Source organism: Oncorhynchus keta, chromosome 1, assembly GCF_023373465.1.
Source record: "Oncorhynchus keta strain PuntledgeMale-10-30-2019 chromosome 1, Oket_V2, whole genome shotgun sequence".
NCBI classification, from domain to species: domain Eukaryota; kingdom Metazoa; phylum Chordata; class Actinopteri; order Salmoniformes; family Salmonidae; genus Oncorhynchus; species Oncorhynchus keta.
The window spans coordinates 78,661,241-78,680,030 of NC_068421.1; the positions used below are offsets into that span (position 1 = coordinate 78,661,241).

Genomic DNA, 18,790 nt, shown 5'->3' on the forward strand with positions numbered 1-18,790 from the left:
TTTCCTAAAGTTACACTCTCACATTATGGCTTACTGAAGTTACACTCTCTCATATTATGGCTTCCTGAAGTTACACTCTCTCACATTATGGCTTCCTGAAGTTACACTCTCTCACATTATCGCTTCCTGAAGTTACACTCTCTTACATTATGGCTTACTGAAGTTACACTCTCTCACATTATGGCTTCCTGAAGTTACACTCTCTCATATTATGGCTTCCTGAAGTTACACTCTCTCACATTATGGCTTCCTGAAGTTACACTCTCTCACACTATCGCTTCCTGAAGTTACACTCTCTCACATTATGGCTTCCTGAAGTTACACTCTCTCACATTATGGCTTACTGAACACTTTCTCACATTATGGCTTCCTGAAGTTACACTCTCTCACATTATGGCTTCCTGAAGTTACACTCTCTCACATTATGGCTTCCTGAAGTTACACTCTCTTACATTATGGCTTACTGAGAGTTACACTCTTACATTATGGCTTCCTGAAGTTACACTCTCTCACATTATGGCTTCCTGAAGTTACACTCTCTCACATTATGGCTTCCTGAAGTTACACTCTCTCATATTATGGCTTCCTGAAGTTACACTCTCTCACATTATGGCTTCCTGAAGTTACACATTATGGCTTCCTGAAGTTACACTCTCACATTATGGCTTCCTGAAGTTACACTCTCTCACATTATGGCTTCCTGAAGTTACACTCTCTCACATTATGGCTTACTGAAGTTACACTTTCTCACATTATGGCTTCCTGAAGTTACACTCTCTCACATTATGGCTTCCTGAAGTTACACTCTCTCACATTATGGCTTCCTGAAGTTACACTCTCTTACATTATGGCTTACTGTAGAAGTTACACTCTCATTATGGCTTCCTGAAGTTACACTCTCTCACATTATGGCTTCCTGAAGTTACACTCTCTCACATTATGACTTACTGAAGAAGTTACACTCTCATCATGGCTTCCTGAAGTTTCACTCTCACATTATGGCTTACTGAAGAAGTTGTACTCTCTCACATTATGACTTACTGAAGAAGTTGCACTCTCTCACATTATGGCTTCCTGAAGTTACACTCTCTCACATTATGACTTACTGAAGAAGTTGCACTCTCTCACATTATGGCTTCCTGAAGTTACACTCTCTCACATTATGGCTTCCTGAAGTTACACTCTCTCATATTATGGCTTCCTGAAGTTACACTCTCTCACATTATGGCTTCCTGAAGTTGCACTCTCTCATATTATGGCTTCCTGAAGTTACACTCTCTCACATTATGGCTTCCTGAAGTTACACTCTCTCACATTATGGCTTCCTGAAGTTACACTCTCTCACATTATGGCTTCCTGAAGTTACACTCTCTCACATTATGGCTTCATGAAGTTACACTCTCTCATATTATGGCTTCCTGAAGTTACACTCTCTCACATTATGGCTTCCTGAAGTTACACTCTCTCATATTATGGCTTCCTGAAGTTACACTCTCTCACATTATGGCTTCCTGAAGTTACACTCTCTCACATTATGGCTTCCTGAAGTTACAATCTGATATTATGGCTTCCTGAAGTTACACTCTCACATTATGGCTTTCTGAAGTTACACTCTCTCATATTATGGCTTCCTGAAGTTACACTCTCTCACATTATGGCTTCCTGAAGTTACACTCTCTCACATTATGGCTTCCTGAAGTTACACTCTCTCATATTATGGCTTCCTGAAGTTACACTCTCTCACATTATGGCTTCCTGAAGTTACACTCTCTCACATTATGGCTTCCTGAAGTTACACTCTCACATTATGGCTTCCTGAAGATGCACTCTCTCATATTATGGCTTCCTGAAGAAGTTGTACTCTCTCACATTATGGCTTCCTGAAGTTACACTCTCTCACACTATCGCTTCCTGAAGTTACACTCTCTCACATTATGGCTTCCTGAAGTTACACTCTCTCACATTATGGCTTACTGAAGTTACACTTTCTCATTATGGCTTCCTGAAGTTACACTCTCTCACATTATGGCTTCCTGAAGTTACACTCTCACATTATGGCTTCCTGAAGTTACACTCTCTTACATTATGGCTTACTGTAGAAGTTACACTCTTACATTATGGCTTCCTGAAGTTACACTCTCTCACATTATGGCTTCCTGAAGTTACACTCTCTCACATTATGGCTTCCTGAAGTTACACTCTCTCATATTATGGCTTCCTGAAGTTACACTCTCTCACATTATGGCTTCCTGAAGTTACACTCTCTCACACTATCGCTTCCTGAAGTTACACTCTCTCACATTATGGCTTCCTGAAGTTACACTCTCTCACATTATGGCTTACTGAGTTACACTTTCACATTATGGCTTCCTAAAGTTACACTCTCACATTATGGCTTCCTGAAGTTTCACTCTCTCATATTATGGTTTCCTAAAGTTACACTCTCACATTATGGCTTACTGAAGTTACACTCTCTCATATTATGGCTTCCTGAAGTTACATTCTCTCACATTATGGCTTCCTGAAGTTACACTCTCTCACATTATGACTTACTGAAGAAGTTACACTCTCACATCATGGCTTCCTGAAGTTTCACTCTCACATTATGGCTTACTGAAGAAGTTGTACTCTCTCACATTATGACTTACTGAAGAAGTTGCACTCTCTCACATTATGGCTTCCTGAAGTTACACTCTCTCACATTATGGCTTACTGAAGTTACACTCTCTCACATTATGGCTTCCTGAAGTTACACTCTCTTACATTATGGCTTACTGAAGTTACACTTGCTCACATTATGGCTTCCTGAAGTTACACTCTCTCACATTATGGCTTCCTGAAGTTACACTCTCTCATATTATGGCTTCCTGAAGTTACACTCTCTCACATTATGGCTTCCTGAAGTTACACTCTCTCACATTATGGCTTCCTGAAGTTACACTCTCTCACATTATGGCTTCCTGAAGTTACACTCTCTCACATTATGGCTTCATGAAGTTACACTCTCTCATATTATGGCTTCCTGAAGTTACACTCTCTCACATTATGGCTTCCTGAAGTTACACTCTCTCATATTATGGCTTCCTGAAGTTACACTCTCTCACATTATGGCTTCCTGAAGTTACACTCTCTCACATTATGGCTTCCTGAAGTTACAATCTCTCATATTATGGCTTCCTGAAGTTACACTCTCTTCACATTATGGCTTTCTGAAGTTACACTCTCTCATATTATGGCTTCCTGAAGTTACACTCTCTCACATTATGGCTTCCTGAAGTTACACTCTCTCACATTATGGCTTCCTGAAGTTACACTCTCTCATATTATGGCTTCCTGAAGTTGCACTCTCTCACATTATGGCTTACTGAAGTTACACTCTCTCACATTATGGCTTCCTGAAGTTACACTCTCTCACATTATGGCTTCCTGAAGATGCACTCTCTCATATTATGGCTTCCTGAAGATGCACTCTCTCACATTATGGCTTACTGAAGAAGTTACACTCTCACATTATGGCTTCCTGAAGTTACACTCTCTCACATTATGGCTTACTGAAGTTACACTCTCTCACATTATGGCTTACTGAAGTTACACTCTCTCACATTATGGCTTCCTGAAGTTACACTCTCACATTATGGCTTCCTGAAGTTACACTCTCTTACATTATGACTTACTGAAGTTACACTCTCTCACATTATGGCTTACTGAAGTTACACTCTCTCACATTATGGCTTCCTGAAGTTACACTCTCTCACATTATGGCTTCCTGAAGTTACACTCTCTCACATTATGGCTTCCTGAAGATGCACTCTCTCATATTATGGCTTCCTGAAGTTACACTCTCTCACATTATGGCTTCCTGAAGTTACACTCTCTCACATTATGGCTTACTGAAGTTACACTCTCTCACATTATGGCTTCCTGAAGTTACACTCTCTCACATTATGGCTTCCTGAAGTTACACTCTCTCACATTATGGCTTCCTGAAGTTACACTCTCTCACATTATGGCTTCCTGAAGTTACACTCTCTCACATTATGGCTTCCTGAAGTTACACTCTCTCACATTATGGCTTCCTGAAGTTACACTCTCACATTATGGCTTCCTGAAGTTACACTCTCTCACATTATGGCTTCCTGAAGTTACACTCTCTCATATTATGGCTTCCTGAAGTTACACTCTCTCACATTATGGCTTCCTGAAGTTACACTCTCTCACATTATGACTTACTGAAGTTGCACTCTCTCACATTATGGCTTCCTGAAGTTGCACTCTCTCACATTATGGCTTCCTGAAGTTACACTCTCTCATATTATGGCTTCCTGAAGTTACACTCTCTCACATTATGGCTTCCTGAAGTTACACTCTCTCACATTATGGCTTCCTGAAGTTACACTCTCTCACATTATGGCTTCCTGAAGATGCACTCTCTCATATTATGGCTTCCTGAAGAAGTTCTACTCTCTCACATTATGGCTAACTGAATAAGTTGTACTCTCTCATATTATGGTTTCCTAAAGTTACACTCTCACATTATGGCTTCCTGAAGTTTCACTCTCTCATATTATGGTTTCCTAAAGTTACACTCTCACATTATGGCTTACTGAAGTTACACTCTCTCATATTATGGCTTCCTGAAGTTACACTCTCTCACATTATGGCTTCCTGAAGTTACACTCTCACATTATCGCTTCCTGAAGTTACACTCTCTTACATTATGGCTTACTGAAGTTACACTCTCTCACATTATGGCTTCCTGAAGTTACACTCTCTTACATTATGGCTTACTGAAGTTACACTCTCTCACATTATGGCTTCCTGAAGTTACACTCTCTCACATTATGACTTACTGAAGTTGCACTCTCTCACATTATGGCTTCCTGAAGTTACACTCTCTCACATTATGGCTTCCTGAAGTTACACTCTCACATTATGGCTTCCTGAAGAAGTTACACTCTCTCACATTATGGCTTCCTGAAGTTACACTCTCATATTATGGCTTCCTGAAGTTACACTCTCTCACATTATGGCTTCCTGAAGTTACACTCTCTCACATTATGGCTTACTGAAGTTACACTCTCTCATATTATGGCTTCCTGAAGTTACACTCTCTCACATTATGGCTTCCTGAAGTTACACTCTCTCACATTATGGCTTCCTGAAGTTACACTCTCTCACATTATGGCTTCCTGAAGATGCACTCTCTCATATTATGGCTTCCTGAAGAAGTTGTACTCTCACATTATGGCTTACTGAAGAAGTTACACTCTCACATTATGGCTTCCTGAAGTTACACTCTCTCACATTATGGCTTACTGAAGTTACACTCTCTCACATTATGGCTTACTGAAGTTACACTCTCTCACATTATGGCTTCCTGAAGTTACACTCTCACATTATGGCTTCCTGAAGTTACACTCTCTTACATTATGACTTACTGAAGTTACACTCGACATTATGGCTTACTGAAGTTACACTCTCTCACATTATGGCTTCCTGAAGTTACACTCTCTCACATTATGGCTTCCTGAAGTTACACTCTCTCACATTATGGCTTCCTGAAGATGCACTCTCTCATATTATGGCTTAAGTTACACTCTCTCACATTATGGCTTCCTGAAGTTACACTCTCTTACATTATGGCTTACTGTAGAAGTTACACTCTCACATTATGGCTTCCTGACGTTACACTCTCACATTATGGCTTACTGAAGAAGTTACACTCTCATATTATGGCTTCCTGAAGTTACACTCTCTCACACTATCGCTTCCTGAAGTTACACTCTCTCACATTATGGCTTCCTGAAGTTACACTCTCTCACATTATGGCTTCCTGAAGTTACACTCTCTCACATTATGGCTTACTGTAGAAGTTACACTCTCACATTATGGCTTCCTGACGTTACACTCTCTCACATTATGGCTAACTGAAGAAGTTACACTCTCATATTATGGCTTCCTGAAGTTACACTCTCTCACACTATGGCTTCCTGAAGTTACACTCTCTCACATTATGGCTTCCTGAAGTTACACTCTCTCACATTATGGCTTCCTGAAGTTACACTCTCTCACATTATGGCTTCCTGAAGTTACACTCTCTCACATTATGGCTTCCTGAAGTTACACTCTCTCACATTATGGCTTCCTGAAGTTACACTCTCTCACATTATGACTTACTGAAGAAGTTGCACTCTCTCACATTATGACCTTCTGAAGAAGTTACACTCTCACATTATGGCTTCTTGAAGTTACACTCTCTCACATTATGGCTTACTGAAGAAGTTGCACTCTCTCACATTATGACTTACTGAAGTTGCACTCTCTCACATTATGGCTTCCTGAAGTTACACTCTCTCACATTATGGCTTCCTGAAGTTACACTCTCTCACATTATGGCTTACTGAAGAATTTGTACTCTCTCACATTATGACATACTGAAGAAGTTGTACTCTCACATTATGGCTTCCTGAAGTTACACTCTCTCACATTGTGGCTTCCTGAAGTTACACTCTCACATTATGGCTTCCTGAAGTCACACTCTCTCACATTATGGCTTACTGAAGAATTTGTACTCTCTCACATTATGACATACTGAAGAAGTTGTACTCTCACATTATGGCTTCCTGAAGTTACACTCTCTCACATTGTGGCTTCCTGAAGTTACACTCTCTTACATTATGACTTACTGAAGTTACACTCGCTCACATTATGGCTTACTGAAGTTACACTCTCACATTATGGCTTCCTGAAGTTACACTCTCTCACATTATGGCTTCCTGAAGTTACACTCTCTCACATTATGACTTACTGAAGAAGTTACACTCTCACATCATGGCTTCCTGAAGTTTCACTTTATGGCTTCCTGAAGTTACACTCTCTTACATTATGACTTCCTGAAGTTACACTCGCTCACATTATGGCTTACTGAAGTTACACTCTCTCACATTATGGCTTCCTGAAGTTACACTCTCTCACATTATGGCTTCCTGAAGTTAAACTCTCTCACACTATGGCTTCCTGAAGTTACACTCTCACATTATGGCTTCCTGAAGTTACACTCTCTCACATTATTACTTACTGAAGAAGTTACACTCTCACATTATGGCTTCCTGAAGTTACACTCTCTCACATTATGACTTACTGAAGAAGTTACACTCTCACATCATGGCTTCCTGAAGTTTCACTCTCACATTATGGCTTACTGAAGAAGTTGTACTCTCTCCCATTATGACTTACTGAAGAAGTTGCACTCTCTCACATTATGGCTTCCTGAAGTTACACTCTCTCACATTATGACTTACTGAAGAAGTTGCACTCTCTCACATTATGGCTTCCTGAAGTTGCACTCTCTCACATTATGGCTTCCTGAAGTTACACTCTCTCATATTATGGTTTCCTAAAGTTACACTCTCACATTATGGCTTCCTGAAGTTTCACTCTCTCATATTATGGCTTCCTGAAGTTACACTCTCTCACATTATGGCTTCCTGAAGTTACACTCTCTCACATTATGGCTTCCTGAAGTTACACTCTCTCACATTATGGCTTACTGAAGTTACACTCTCTCATATTATGGCTTCCTGAAGTTACACTCTCTCACATTATGGCTTCCTGAAGTTACACTCTCTCACATTATGACTTACTGAAGAAGTTGCACTCTCTCACATTATGGCTTCCTGAAGTTACACTCTCTCATATTATGGTTTCCTAAAGTTACACTCTCACATTATGGCTTCCTGAAGTTTCACTCTCTCATATTATGGTTTCCTAAAGTTACACTCTCACATTATGGCTTACTGAAGTTACACTCTCTCATATTATGGCTTCCTGAAGTTACACTCTCTCACATTATGGCTTCCTGAAGTTACACTCTCTCACATTATGGCTTCCTGAAGTTACACTCTCTCACATTATGGCTTCCTGAAGTTACACTCTCTCACATTATGGCTTCCTGAAGTTACACTCTCTCACATTATGGCTTCCTGAAGTTACACTCTCTCACATTATGGCTTCCTGAAGATGCACTCTCTCACATTATGGCTTCCTGAAGAAGTTGTATTCTCTCACATTATGGCTTACTGAAGAAGTTACACTCTCACATTATGGCTTCCTGAAGTTACACTCTCTCACATTATGGCTTACTGAAGTTACACTCTCTCACATTATGGCTTACTGAAGTTACACTCTCTCACATTATGGCTTCCTGAAGTTACACTCTCACATTATGGCTTCCTGAAGTTATACTGACTTACTGAAGTTACACTCGCTCACATTATGGCTTACTGAAGTTACACTCTCTCACATTATGGCTTCCTGAAGTTACACTCTCTCACATTATGGCTTCCTGAAGTTACACTCTCTCACATTATGGCTTCCTGAAGATGCACTCTCTCATATTATGGCTTCCTGAAGTTACACTCTCTCACATTATGGCTTCCTGAAGTTACACTCTCTCACATTATGGCTTACTGAAGTTACACTTACATTATGGCTTCCTGACGTTACACTCTCTCACATTATGGCTAACTGAAGAAGTTACACTCTCATATTATGGCTTCCTGAAGTTACACTCTCTCACATATGGCTTCCTGAAGTTACACTCTCTCACATTATGGCTTCCTGAAGTTACACTCTCTCACATTATGGCTTACTGAAGTTACACTTTCTCACATTATGGCTTCCTGAAGTTACACTCTCTCACATTATGGCTTCCTGAAGTTACACTCTCTCACATTATGGCTTACTGAAGTTACACTTTCTCACATTATGGCTTCCTGAAGTTACACTTACATTATGGCTTACTGAAGTTACACTTTCTCACATTATGGCTTCCTGAAGTTACACTCTCTCACATTATGGCTTCCTGAAGTTACACTCTCTCACATTATGGCTTCCTGACACTCTCTCACATTATGGCTTACTGAAGTTACACTTTCTCACATTATGGCTTCCTGAAGTTACACTCTCTCACATTATGGCTTACTGAAGTTACACTCTCACATTATGGCTTCCTGAAGTTACACTCTCTCACATTATGGCTTACTGAAGTTACACTCTCTCACATTATGGCTTCCTGAAGTTACACTCTCTCACATTATGGCTTACTGAAGTTACACTCTCTCACATTATGGCTTCCTGAAGTTACACTCTCTCACATTATGGCTTACTGAAGTTACACTCTCTCACATTATGGCTTCCTGAAGTTACACTCTCTCACATTATGGCTTACTGAAGTTACACTTTCTCACATTATGGCTTCCTGAAGTTACACTCTCTCACATTATGGCTTCCTGAAGTTACACTCTCTCACATTATGGCTTCCTGAAGTTACACTCTCTCACATTATGGCTTACTGAAGTTACACTTTCTCACATTATGGCTTCCTGAAGTTACACTCTCTCACATTATGGCTTCCTGAAGTTACACTCTCTCACATTATGGCTTACTGAAGTTACACTTTCTCACATTATGGCTTCCTGACTTCTCACATTATGGCTTACTGAAGTTACACTTTCTCACATTATGGCTTCCTGAAGTTACACTCTCTCACATTATGGCTTCCTGAAGTTACACTCTCTCACATTATGGCTTCCTGAAGTTACACTCTCTCACATTATGGCTTCCTGAAGTTACACTCTCTCACATTATGACTTACTGAAGAAGTTACACTCTCACATCATGGCTTCCTGAAGTTTCACTCTCACATTATGACTTACTGAAGAAGTTACACTCTCTCACATTATGGCTTCCTGAAGTTACACTCTCTCACATTATGGCTTCCTGAAGTTACACTCTCTCACATTATGGCTTCCTGAAGTTACACTCTCTCACATTATGGCTTCCTGAAGTTACACTCTCTCACATTATGGCTTCCTGAAGTTACACTCTCTATTATGGCTTCCTGAAGTTACACTCTCTCATTATGGCTTCTGAAGTTACACTCTCTCACATTATGGCTTTCTGAAGTTACACTCTCTCATATTATGGCTTCCTGAAGTTACACTCTCTCACATTATGGCTTCCTGAAGTTACACTCTCTCACATTATGGCTTCCTGAAGTTACACTCTCTCATATTATGGCTTCCTGAAGTTACACTCTCTCACATTATGGCTTCCTGAAGTTACACTCTCTCACATTATGGCTTCCTGAAGTTACACTCTCTCACATTATGGCTTCCTGAAGATGCACTCTCTCACATTATGGCTTACTGAAGAAGTTGCACTCTCTCACATTATGGCTTACTGAAGAAGTTACACTCTCTCACATTATGGCTTCCTGAAGTTACACTCTCTCACATTATGGCTTACTGAAGTTACACTCTCTCACATTATGGCTTACTGAAGTTACACTCTCTCACATTATGGCTTCCTGAAGTTACACTCTCACATTATGGCTTCCTGAAGTTACACTCTCTTACATTATGACTTACTGAAGTTACACTCGCTCACATTATGGCTTACTGAAGTTACACTCTCTCACATTATGGCTTCCTGAAGTTACACTCTCTCACATTATGGCTTCCTGAAGTTACACTCTCTCACATTATGGCTTCCTGAAGTTACACTCTCTCACATTATGGCTTCCTGAAGTTACACTCTCTCACATTATGGCTTACTGAAGTTACACTCTCTCACATTATGGCTTCCTGAAGTTACACTCTCTCACATTATGGCTTCCTGAAGTTACACTCTCTCACATTATGGCTTCCTGAAGATGCACTTCATATTATGGCTTCCTGAAGAAGTTGTACTCTCTCACATTATGGCTTACTGAAGAAGTTACACTCTCACATTATGGCTTCCTGAAGTTACACTCTCTCACATTATGGCTTCCTGAAGTTACACTCTCTCACATTATGGCTTACTGAAGTTACACTCTCACATTATGGCTTCCTGAAGTTACACTCTCTCACATTATGGCTTCCTGAAGTTACACTCTCTTACATTATGACTTACTGAAGTTACACTCGCTCACATTATGGCTTACTGAAGTTACACTCTCTCACATTATGGCTTCCTGAAGTTACACTCTCTCACATTATGGCTTCCTGAAGTTACACTCTCTCACATTATGGCTTCCTGAAGATGCACTCTCTCATATTATGGCTTACTGAAGTTACACTCTCACATTATGGCTTCCTGAAGTTACACTCTCTCACATTATGGCTTACTGAAGTTACACTCTCACATATTATGGCTTCCTGAAGTTACACTCTCTCACATTATGGCTTACTGAAGAAGTTACACTCTCACATTATGGCTTCCTGAAGTTACACTCTCTCACACTATCGCTTCCTGAAGTTACACTCTCTCACATTATGGCTTCCTGAAGTTACACTCTCTCACATTATGGCTTACTGAAGTTACACTTTCTCACATTATGGCTTCCTGAAGTTACACTCTCTCACATTATGGCTTCCTGAAGTTACACTCTCTCACATTATGGCTTCCTGAAGTTACACTCTCTCACATTATGACTTACTGAAGAAGTTACACTCTCACATCATGGCTTCCTGAAGTTTCACTCTCACATTATGACTTACTGAAGAAGTTGCACTCTCTCACATTATGGCTTCCTGAAGTTACACTCTCTCACATTATGGCTTCCTGAAGTTACACTCTCTCACATTATGGCTTCCTGAAGTTACACTCTCTCACATTATGGCTTACTGAAGAATTTGTACTCTCTCACATTATGACATACTGAAGAAGTTGTACTTTCACATTATGGCTTCCTGAAGTTACACTCTCTCACATTGTGGCTTCCTGAAGTTACACTCTCTCACATTATGGCTTCCTGAAGTCACACTCTCTCACATTATGGCTTACTGAAGAATTTGTACTCTCTCACATTATGACATACTGAAGAAGTTGTACTCTCACATTATGGCTTCCTGAAGTTACACTCTCTCACATTGTGGCTTCCTGAAGTTACACTCTCTTACATTATGACTTACTGAAGTTACACTCGCTCACATTATGGCTTACTGAAGTTACACTCTCTCACATTATGGCTTCCTGAAGTTACACTCTCTCACATTATGGCTTCCTGAAGTTACACTCTCTCACATTATGACTTACTGAAGAAGTTACACTTCACATCATGGCTTCCTGAAGTTTCACTCTCACATTATGGCTTCCTGAAGTTACACTCTCTTACATTATGACTTACTGAAGTTACACTCGCTCACATTATGGCTTACTGAAGTTACACTCTCTCACATTATGGCTTCCTGAAGTTACACTCTCTCACATTATGGCTTCCTGAAGTTACACTCTCTCACATTATGGCTTACTGAAGTTACACTCTCTCACATTATGGCTTCCTGAAGTTACACTCTCTCACATTATGGCTTCCTGAAGTTACACTCTCTCACATTATGGCTTCCTGAAGTTACACTCTCTCACATTATGGCTTACTGAAGTTACACTTTCTCACATTATGGCTTCCTGAAGTTATACTCTCTCACATTATGGCTTACTGAAGTTACACTTTCTCACATTATGGCTTCCTGAAGTTACACTCTCTCACATTATGGCTTCCTGAAGTTACACTCTCTCACATTATGGCTTCCTGAAGTTTCACTCTCACATTATGGCTTACTGAAGAAGTTGTACTCTCTCACATTATGACTTACTGAAGAAGTTGCACTCTATCACATTATGGCTTCCTGAAGTTACACTCGCTCACATTATGGCTCCCTGAAGTTACACTCTCTCACATTATGGCTTCCTGAAGTTACACTCTCTCACATTATGACTTACTGAAGAAGTTACACTCTCACATCATGGCTTCCTGAAGTTTCACTCTCACATTATGGCTTCCTGAAGTTACACTCTCTTACATTATGACTTACTGAAGTTACACTCGCTCACATTATGGCTTACTGGTTACACTCTCTCACATTATGGCTTCCTGAAGTTACACTCTCTCACATTATGGCTTCCTGAAGTTACACTCTCTCACATTATGGCTTACTGAAGTTACACTCTCTCACATTATGGCTTCCTGAAGTTACACTCTCTCACATTATGGCTTCCTGAAGTTACACTCTCTCACATTATGGCTTCCTGAAGTTACACTCTCTCACATTATGGCTTACTGAAGTTACACTTTCTCACATTATGGCTTCCTGAAGTTATACTCTCTCACATTATGGCTTACTGAAGTTACACTTTCTCACATTATGGCTTCCTGAAGTTACACTCTCACATTATGGCTTCCTGAAGTTACACTTTCTCACATTATGGCTTCCTGAAGTTTCACTCTCACATTATGGCTTACTGAAGTTGTACTCTCTCACATTATGACTTACTGAAGAAGTTGCACTCTCTCACATTATGGCTTCCTGAAGTTATACTCTCTCACATTATGGCTTACTGAAGTTACACTTTCTCACATTATGGCTTCCTGAAGTTACACTCTCTCACATTATGGCTTCCTGAAGTTACACTCTCTCACATTATGGCTTCCTGAAGTTACACTCTCTCACATTATGGCTTCCTGAAGTTACACTCTCTCACATTATGGCTTCCTTTAGTTACACTCTCTCACATTATGGCTTACTGAAGAATTTGTACTCTCACATTATAGCTTCCTGAAGTTACACTCTCTCACATTGTGGCTTCCTAAAGTTACACTCTCTCACATTATGGCTTCCTGAAGATGCACTCTCTCATATTATGGCTTCCTGAAGTTACACTTCCCTCTATACATTCTCTTTGTGTTAGAGTCAAGGGCTCGTGATTATATACACATTGAATTATATCTACACTGAACAAAAATTTAAATGCAACATTTAAAGTGTCAGACACATGTTTCATGAGCTGAAATAAAAATATCCCAGAACTTGTCCATACCCACAAAAAGCTTATTTCTCTCAATTCGTGTGCACAAATTTGTTTACATTCCTGTTAGTGATCATTTCTCCTTCGCCAAGATAATCCATCCTCCTGATCGGTGTTGCATATCCAGAAGCTGATTAAACAGTGTGAATATTACACTGGTGCACCTTGTGCTGGGGACAATAAATGTTCACTCTAAAATGTGCAGTTTGGTTACACAACACAATGCCACAGATGTCTCAAGTTTTGAGGGAGCGTGAAATTGGCAGGAATGTCCACCGGTGGTGTTTCCAGAAAATGGAATGTTAATTTCTCCACCATAAGCCACCTCCAACGTTGTTTTAGAGAATTTGGCAGTACGTCCAACCGGCCTCACAACCACAGGCCTTTGCCTTAATGTTGGCGGTGGGGTTATGGTATGGGCAGACATAAGCTACAGACAACAAACACAATAGCATTTTATCTATGGCAATTTGAATGCACAGAGTTACCGTGGTGAGATCCTGAAGCCCATTGTCGTGCCATTCTTCCGCCACCATCACCTCATGTTTCTGCATGATAATACGGCCCCATTTTCAAAGGATCTGTACACAATTCATGATAGCTGAAAATGTCCCAGTTCTTCCATAGCCTGCATAATCACCAGGCATGTCACCCATTGAGCATGTTTGGGATGCTCTGGATTGACGAGTACGACAGCGTGTTCCAGTTCCCGCCAATATCCAAGAACTTCGCACAGCCATTAAAGAGATGTGGGACAGCATTCCACAGGCCACAATCAACATCCTGATCAACTATTTGCGAATGAGATCTATCGCCCTGCATGAGGCAAGTGGTGGTCACACCAGATACTGACTGGTTTTCTGATCCAAACCCAACAGATCTGTATTCCCAGTCATGTGAAATCCATAGATTAGGGCCTAATTAATTCATTTCAATTGACTGATTTCCTTATATGAACTGTAACTCAGTAAAATCTTTCAAATTGTTGCATGTTGTGTTTATATTTTTGTTCAGTATATAACACCTTGTTGTTCAAGCCATCTGTGCTGTGGCAAATTGCTTTTAATACTCTATTCAAACTAAATGCAACCCGGCCTTCATCCTAAATGGCACCCTACTCCCTTTAGTGCACTACTTTTGAACAGACTGTTCTACAAGATACTCTCCTTTACTCACTCGTTCGTGGGTGTCTGTGTGTTGTATGTGTGCGCGTTTGTGCATGTGTGTGATTGCGATGATTTGGTTTTTATCCCTTTGATAAACTAGGATAAGCTGACAAACACATCTTCTTCTTAGCTCAGTACATTCATATTCATCAACAAAGTAATGTTGACAGTGTCTGACTCAAATAAGCTCAACTGTGCTACAAGAAAATAATGTTATTTGTGACTGAGAAGGGCCCTTTGGCATGATTAGACCTTTTTAAATGGTCATTGTTAGAAACAGTATAATAATGTCTATCTTTCTTTCTTTCTTCCCCCCCTCCCCTCCCTCCCCTCCAGTATCTTGTTTGCAGACATCGTGGGGTTTACCAGTCTGGCGTCTCAGTGTACTGCCCAGGAACTGGTCAAACTGCTCAACGAACTCTTCGGGAAGTTTGACGAGCTGGCCACAGTGAGTCCCTCCATCCTATTGGTCCCCTAACCTCAGTGTGTGTGTATGTCTGTCTGTGTGTGTGTGTGTGTGTGTGTGTGTGTGTGTGTGTGTGTGTGTGTGTGTGTGTGTGTGTGTGTGTGTGTGTGTGTGTGTGTGTGTGTGTGTGTGTGTGTGTGTGTGTGTGTGTCCACGTCCATGCATGTCTGAGGACGTCGGGAGATGCTGTTGAAATGTGCCACTAGGGGCAACAGTGAGCACTGATGCCTTCAACTAGGTTTTGGTCTCACACTGAGCTACACCCCACAGCTACAGTATTAGATATCCTGTTTATTTATAATGTTACTGTGACTCATAGCATGTGTGTGTTTGCAAGAGGAAAATTATGCTGTACGAAATGCAACATGTAAATCCACTCAAAGATGGATGCACATGCGCAAGCATGCCTCCTTCATTTCCTCCACCTCATTTTCTCTTTCCTTCCTATGTCTCTAGAAATCTATTTTACTCGCCATTTTTCCATATCTCGCGCTCCAATTCTGTTCTTTCGGATGATCCCTCTATCTCTCTCGCTCTAATTCTCTCTGCTCCTTGACCTTCTCCTCCCCTCCCTTCTTCCATCCCTCTCTCTCTCATCCACTCTGTACCTCAGGCCTTGTATCATTCTGCCGATCGATACATTCCTTGACATAATAAGGTAGGAAAGTAAATTGAAGATCAATCTCTCTTGTTCTTTCAGTCATTTTCTCTCTCTTTTCCTTTTATTTAATTCTCTCTGTCTCTGGCAGGTATCCACCACCGGCTCTCTATTATAGAGGAACAGGAGGAGTATAACTGAGTAGTAGAAACCCCTAGAACACGAAAATATATTCAAACACACTCAAACCAGTCTGTCAACTATAAGGGTTGAATCCCAAAGTTTTTACTAATAAGGAAAGCAAATCTTCTTTTATGTCTTAAACCACGAGGAGAGCAAAGCTTATTTTATGTCTTAAAGCACGAGGAGAGCAAAGCTTATTTTATGTCTTAAAGCACGAGGAGCGCAAAGCTTATTTTATGTCTTAAAGCACGAGGAGAGAAAAGCTTATTTTATGTCTTAAAGCACGAGGAGCGCAAAGCTTATTTTATGTCTTAAAGCACGAGGAGAGCAAAGCTTATTTTATGTCTTAAAGCACGAGGAGAGCAAAGCTTATTTGATGTCTTAAAGCACGAGGAGAGCAAAGCTTATTTTATGTCTTAAAGCACGAGGAGAGCAAAGCTTATTTTATGTCTTAAAGCACGAGGAGAGCAAAGCTTATTTTATGTCTTAAAGCACGAGGAGAGCAAAGCTTATTTTATGTCTTAAAGCACGAGGAGAGCAAAGCTTATTTTATGTCTTAAAGCACGAGGAGAGCAAGGCTTATTTGATGTCTTAAAGCACGAGGAGAGCAAAGCTTATTTTATGTCTTAAAGCACGAGGAGAGCAAAGCTTATTTTATGTCTTAAAGCACGAGGAGAGCAAAGCTTATTTTATGTCTTAAAGCACGAGGAGAGCAAGGCTTATTTTATGTCTTAAAGCACGAGGAGAGCAAGGCTTATTTTATGTCTTAAAGCACGAGGAGCGCAAAGCTTATTTTATGTCTTAAAGCACGAGGAGAGCAAAGCTTATTTTATGTCTTAAAGCACGAGGAGCGCAAAGCTTATTTTATGACTTAAAGCACGAGGAGAGCAAAGCTTATTTGATGTCTTAAAGCACGAGGAGAGCAAAGCTTATTTTATGTCTTAAAGCACGAGGAGAGCAAAGCTTATTTGATGTCTTAAAGCACGAGGAGAGCAAGGCTTATTTTATGTCTTAAAGCACGAGGAGCGCAAAGCTTATTTTATGTCTTAAAGCACGAGGAGAGCAAAGCTTATTTTATGTCTTAAAGCACGAGGAGCGCAAAGCTTATTTTATGTCTTAAAGCACGAGGAGAGCAAAGCTTATTTTATGTCTTAAAGCACGAGGAGAGCAAAGCTTATTTTATGTCTTAAAGCACGAGGAGAGCAAGGCTTATTTTATGTCTTAAAGCACGAGGAGAGCAAGGCTTATTTTATGTCTTAAAGCACGAGGAGAGCAAAGCTTATTTTATGTCTTAAAGCACGAGGAGAGCAAAGCTTATTTTATGTCTTAAAGCACGAGGAGCGCAAAGCTTATTTTATGTCTTAAAGCACGAGGAGCGCAAAGCTTATTTGATGTCTTAAAGCACGAGGAGAGCAAAGCTTATTTTATGTCTTAAAGCACGAGGAGAGCAAAGCTTATTTTATGTCTTAAAGCACGAGGAGAGCAAAGCTTATTTGATGTCTTAAAGCACGAGGAGAGCAAAGCTTATTTTATGTCTTAAAGCACGAGGAGAGCAAAGCTTATTTTATGTCTTAAAGCACGAGGAGAGCAAAGCTTATTTTATGTCTTAAAGCACGAGGAGAGCAAGGCTTATTTTATGTCTTAAAGCACGAGGAGCGCAAAGCTTATTTTATGTCTTAAAGCACGAGGAGAGCAAAGCTTATTTTATGTCTTAAAGCACGAGGAGCGCAAAGCTTATTTTATGTCTTAAAGCACGAGGAGAGCAAAGCTTATTTGATGTCTTAAAGCACGAGGAGAGCAAAGCTTATTTTATGTCTTAAAGCACGAGGAGAGCAAAGCTTATTTGATGTCTTAAAGCACGAGGAGAGCAAGGCTTATTTTATGTCTTAAAGCACGAGGAGCGCAAAGCTTATTTTATGTCTTAAAGCACGAGGAGAGCAAAGCTTATTTTATGTCTTAAAGCACGAGGAGCGCAAAGCTTATTTTATGTCTTAAAGCACGAGGAGAGCAAAGCTTATTTTATGTCTTAAAGCACGAGGAGAGCAAAGCTTATTTTATGTCTTAAAGCACGAGGAGAGCAAGGCTTATTTTATGTCTTAAAGCACGAGGAGAGCAAGGCTTATTTTATGTCTTAAAGCACGAGGAGCGTAAAGCTTATTTTATGTCTTAAAGCACGAGGAGAGCAAAGCTTATTTTATGTCTTAAAGCACGAGGAGCGCAAAGCTTATTTTATGTCTTAAAGCATGAGGAGCGTAAAGCTTATTTTATGTCTTAAAGCACGAGGAGAGCAAAGCTTATTTGATGTCTTAAAGCACGAGGAGAGCAAAGCTTATTTGATGTCTTAAAGCACGAGGAGCGTAAAGCTTATTTTATGTCTTAAAGCACGAGGAGAGCAAAGCTTATTTTATGTCTTAAAGCACGAGGAGAGCAAAGCTTATTTTATGTCTTAAAGCACGAGGAGAGCAAAGCTTATTTGATGTCTTAAAGCACGAGGAGAGCAAAGCTTATTTTATGTCTTAAAGCACGAGG

At 40.2% G+C, this 18,790-nt stretch overlaps 1 protein-coding gene across 1 annotated transcript in view; it reads left to right on the plus strand.

The window, feature by feature from the left end:
* adcy1a (adenylate cyclase 1a) overlaps positions 1–18,790 on the plus strand; it is a 237,776-nt gene that overhangs the window by 77,812 nt on the left and 141,174 nt on the right. The window contains exon 4 of the mRNA XM_052461503.1: positions 15,351–15,462. Within this exon, the coding sequence (XP_052317463.1) occupies positions 15,351–15,462 (112 nt within the window). The remainder of the gene's footprint in view (positions 1–15,350; positions 15,463–18,790) is intronic.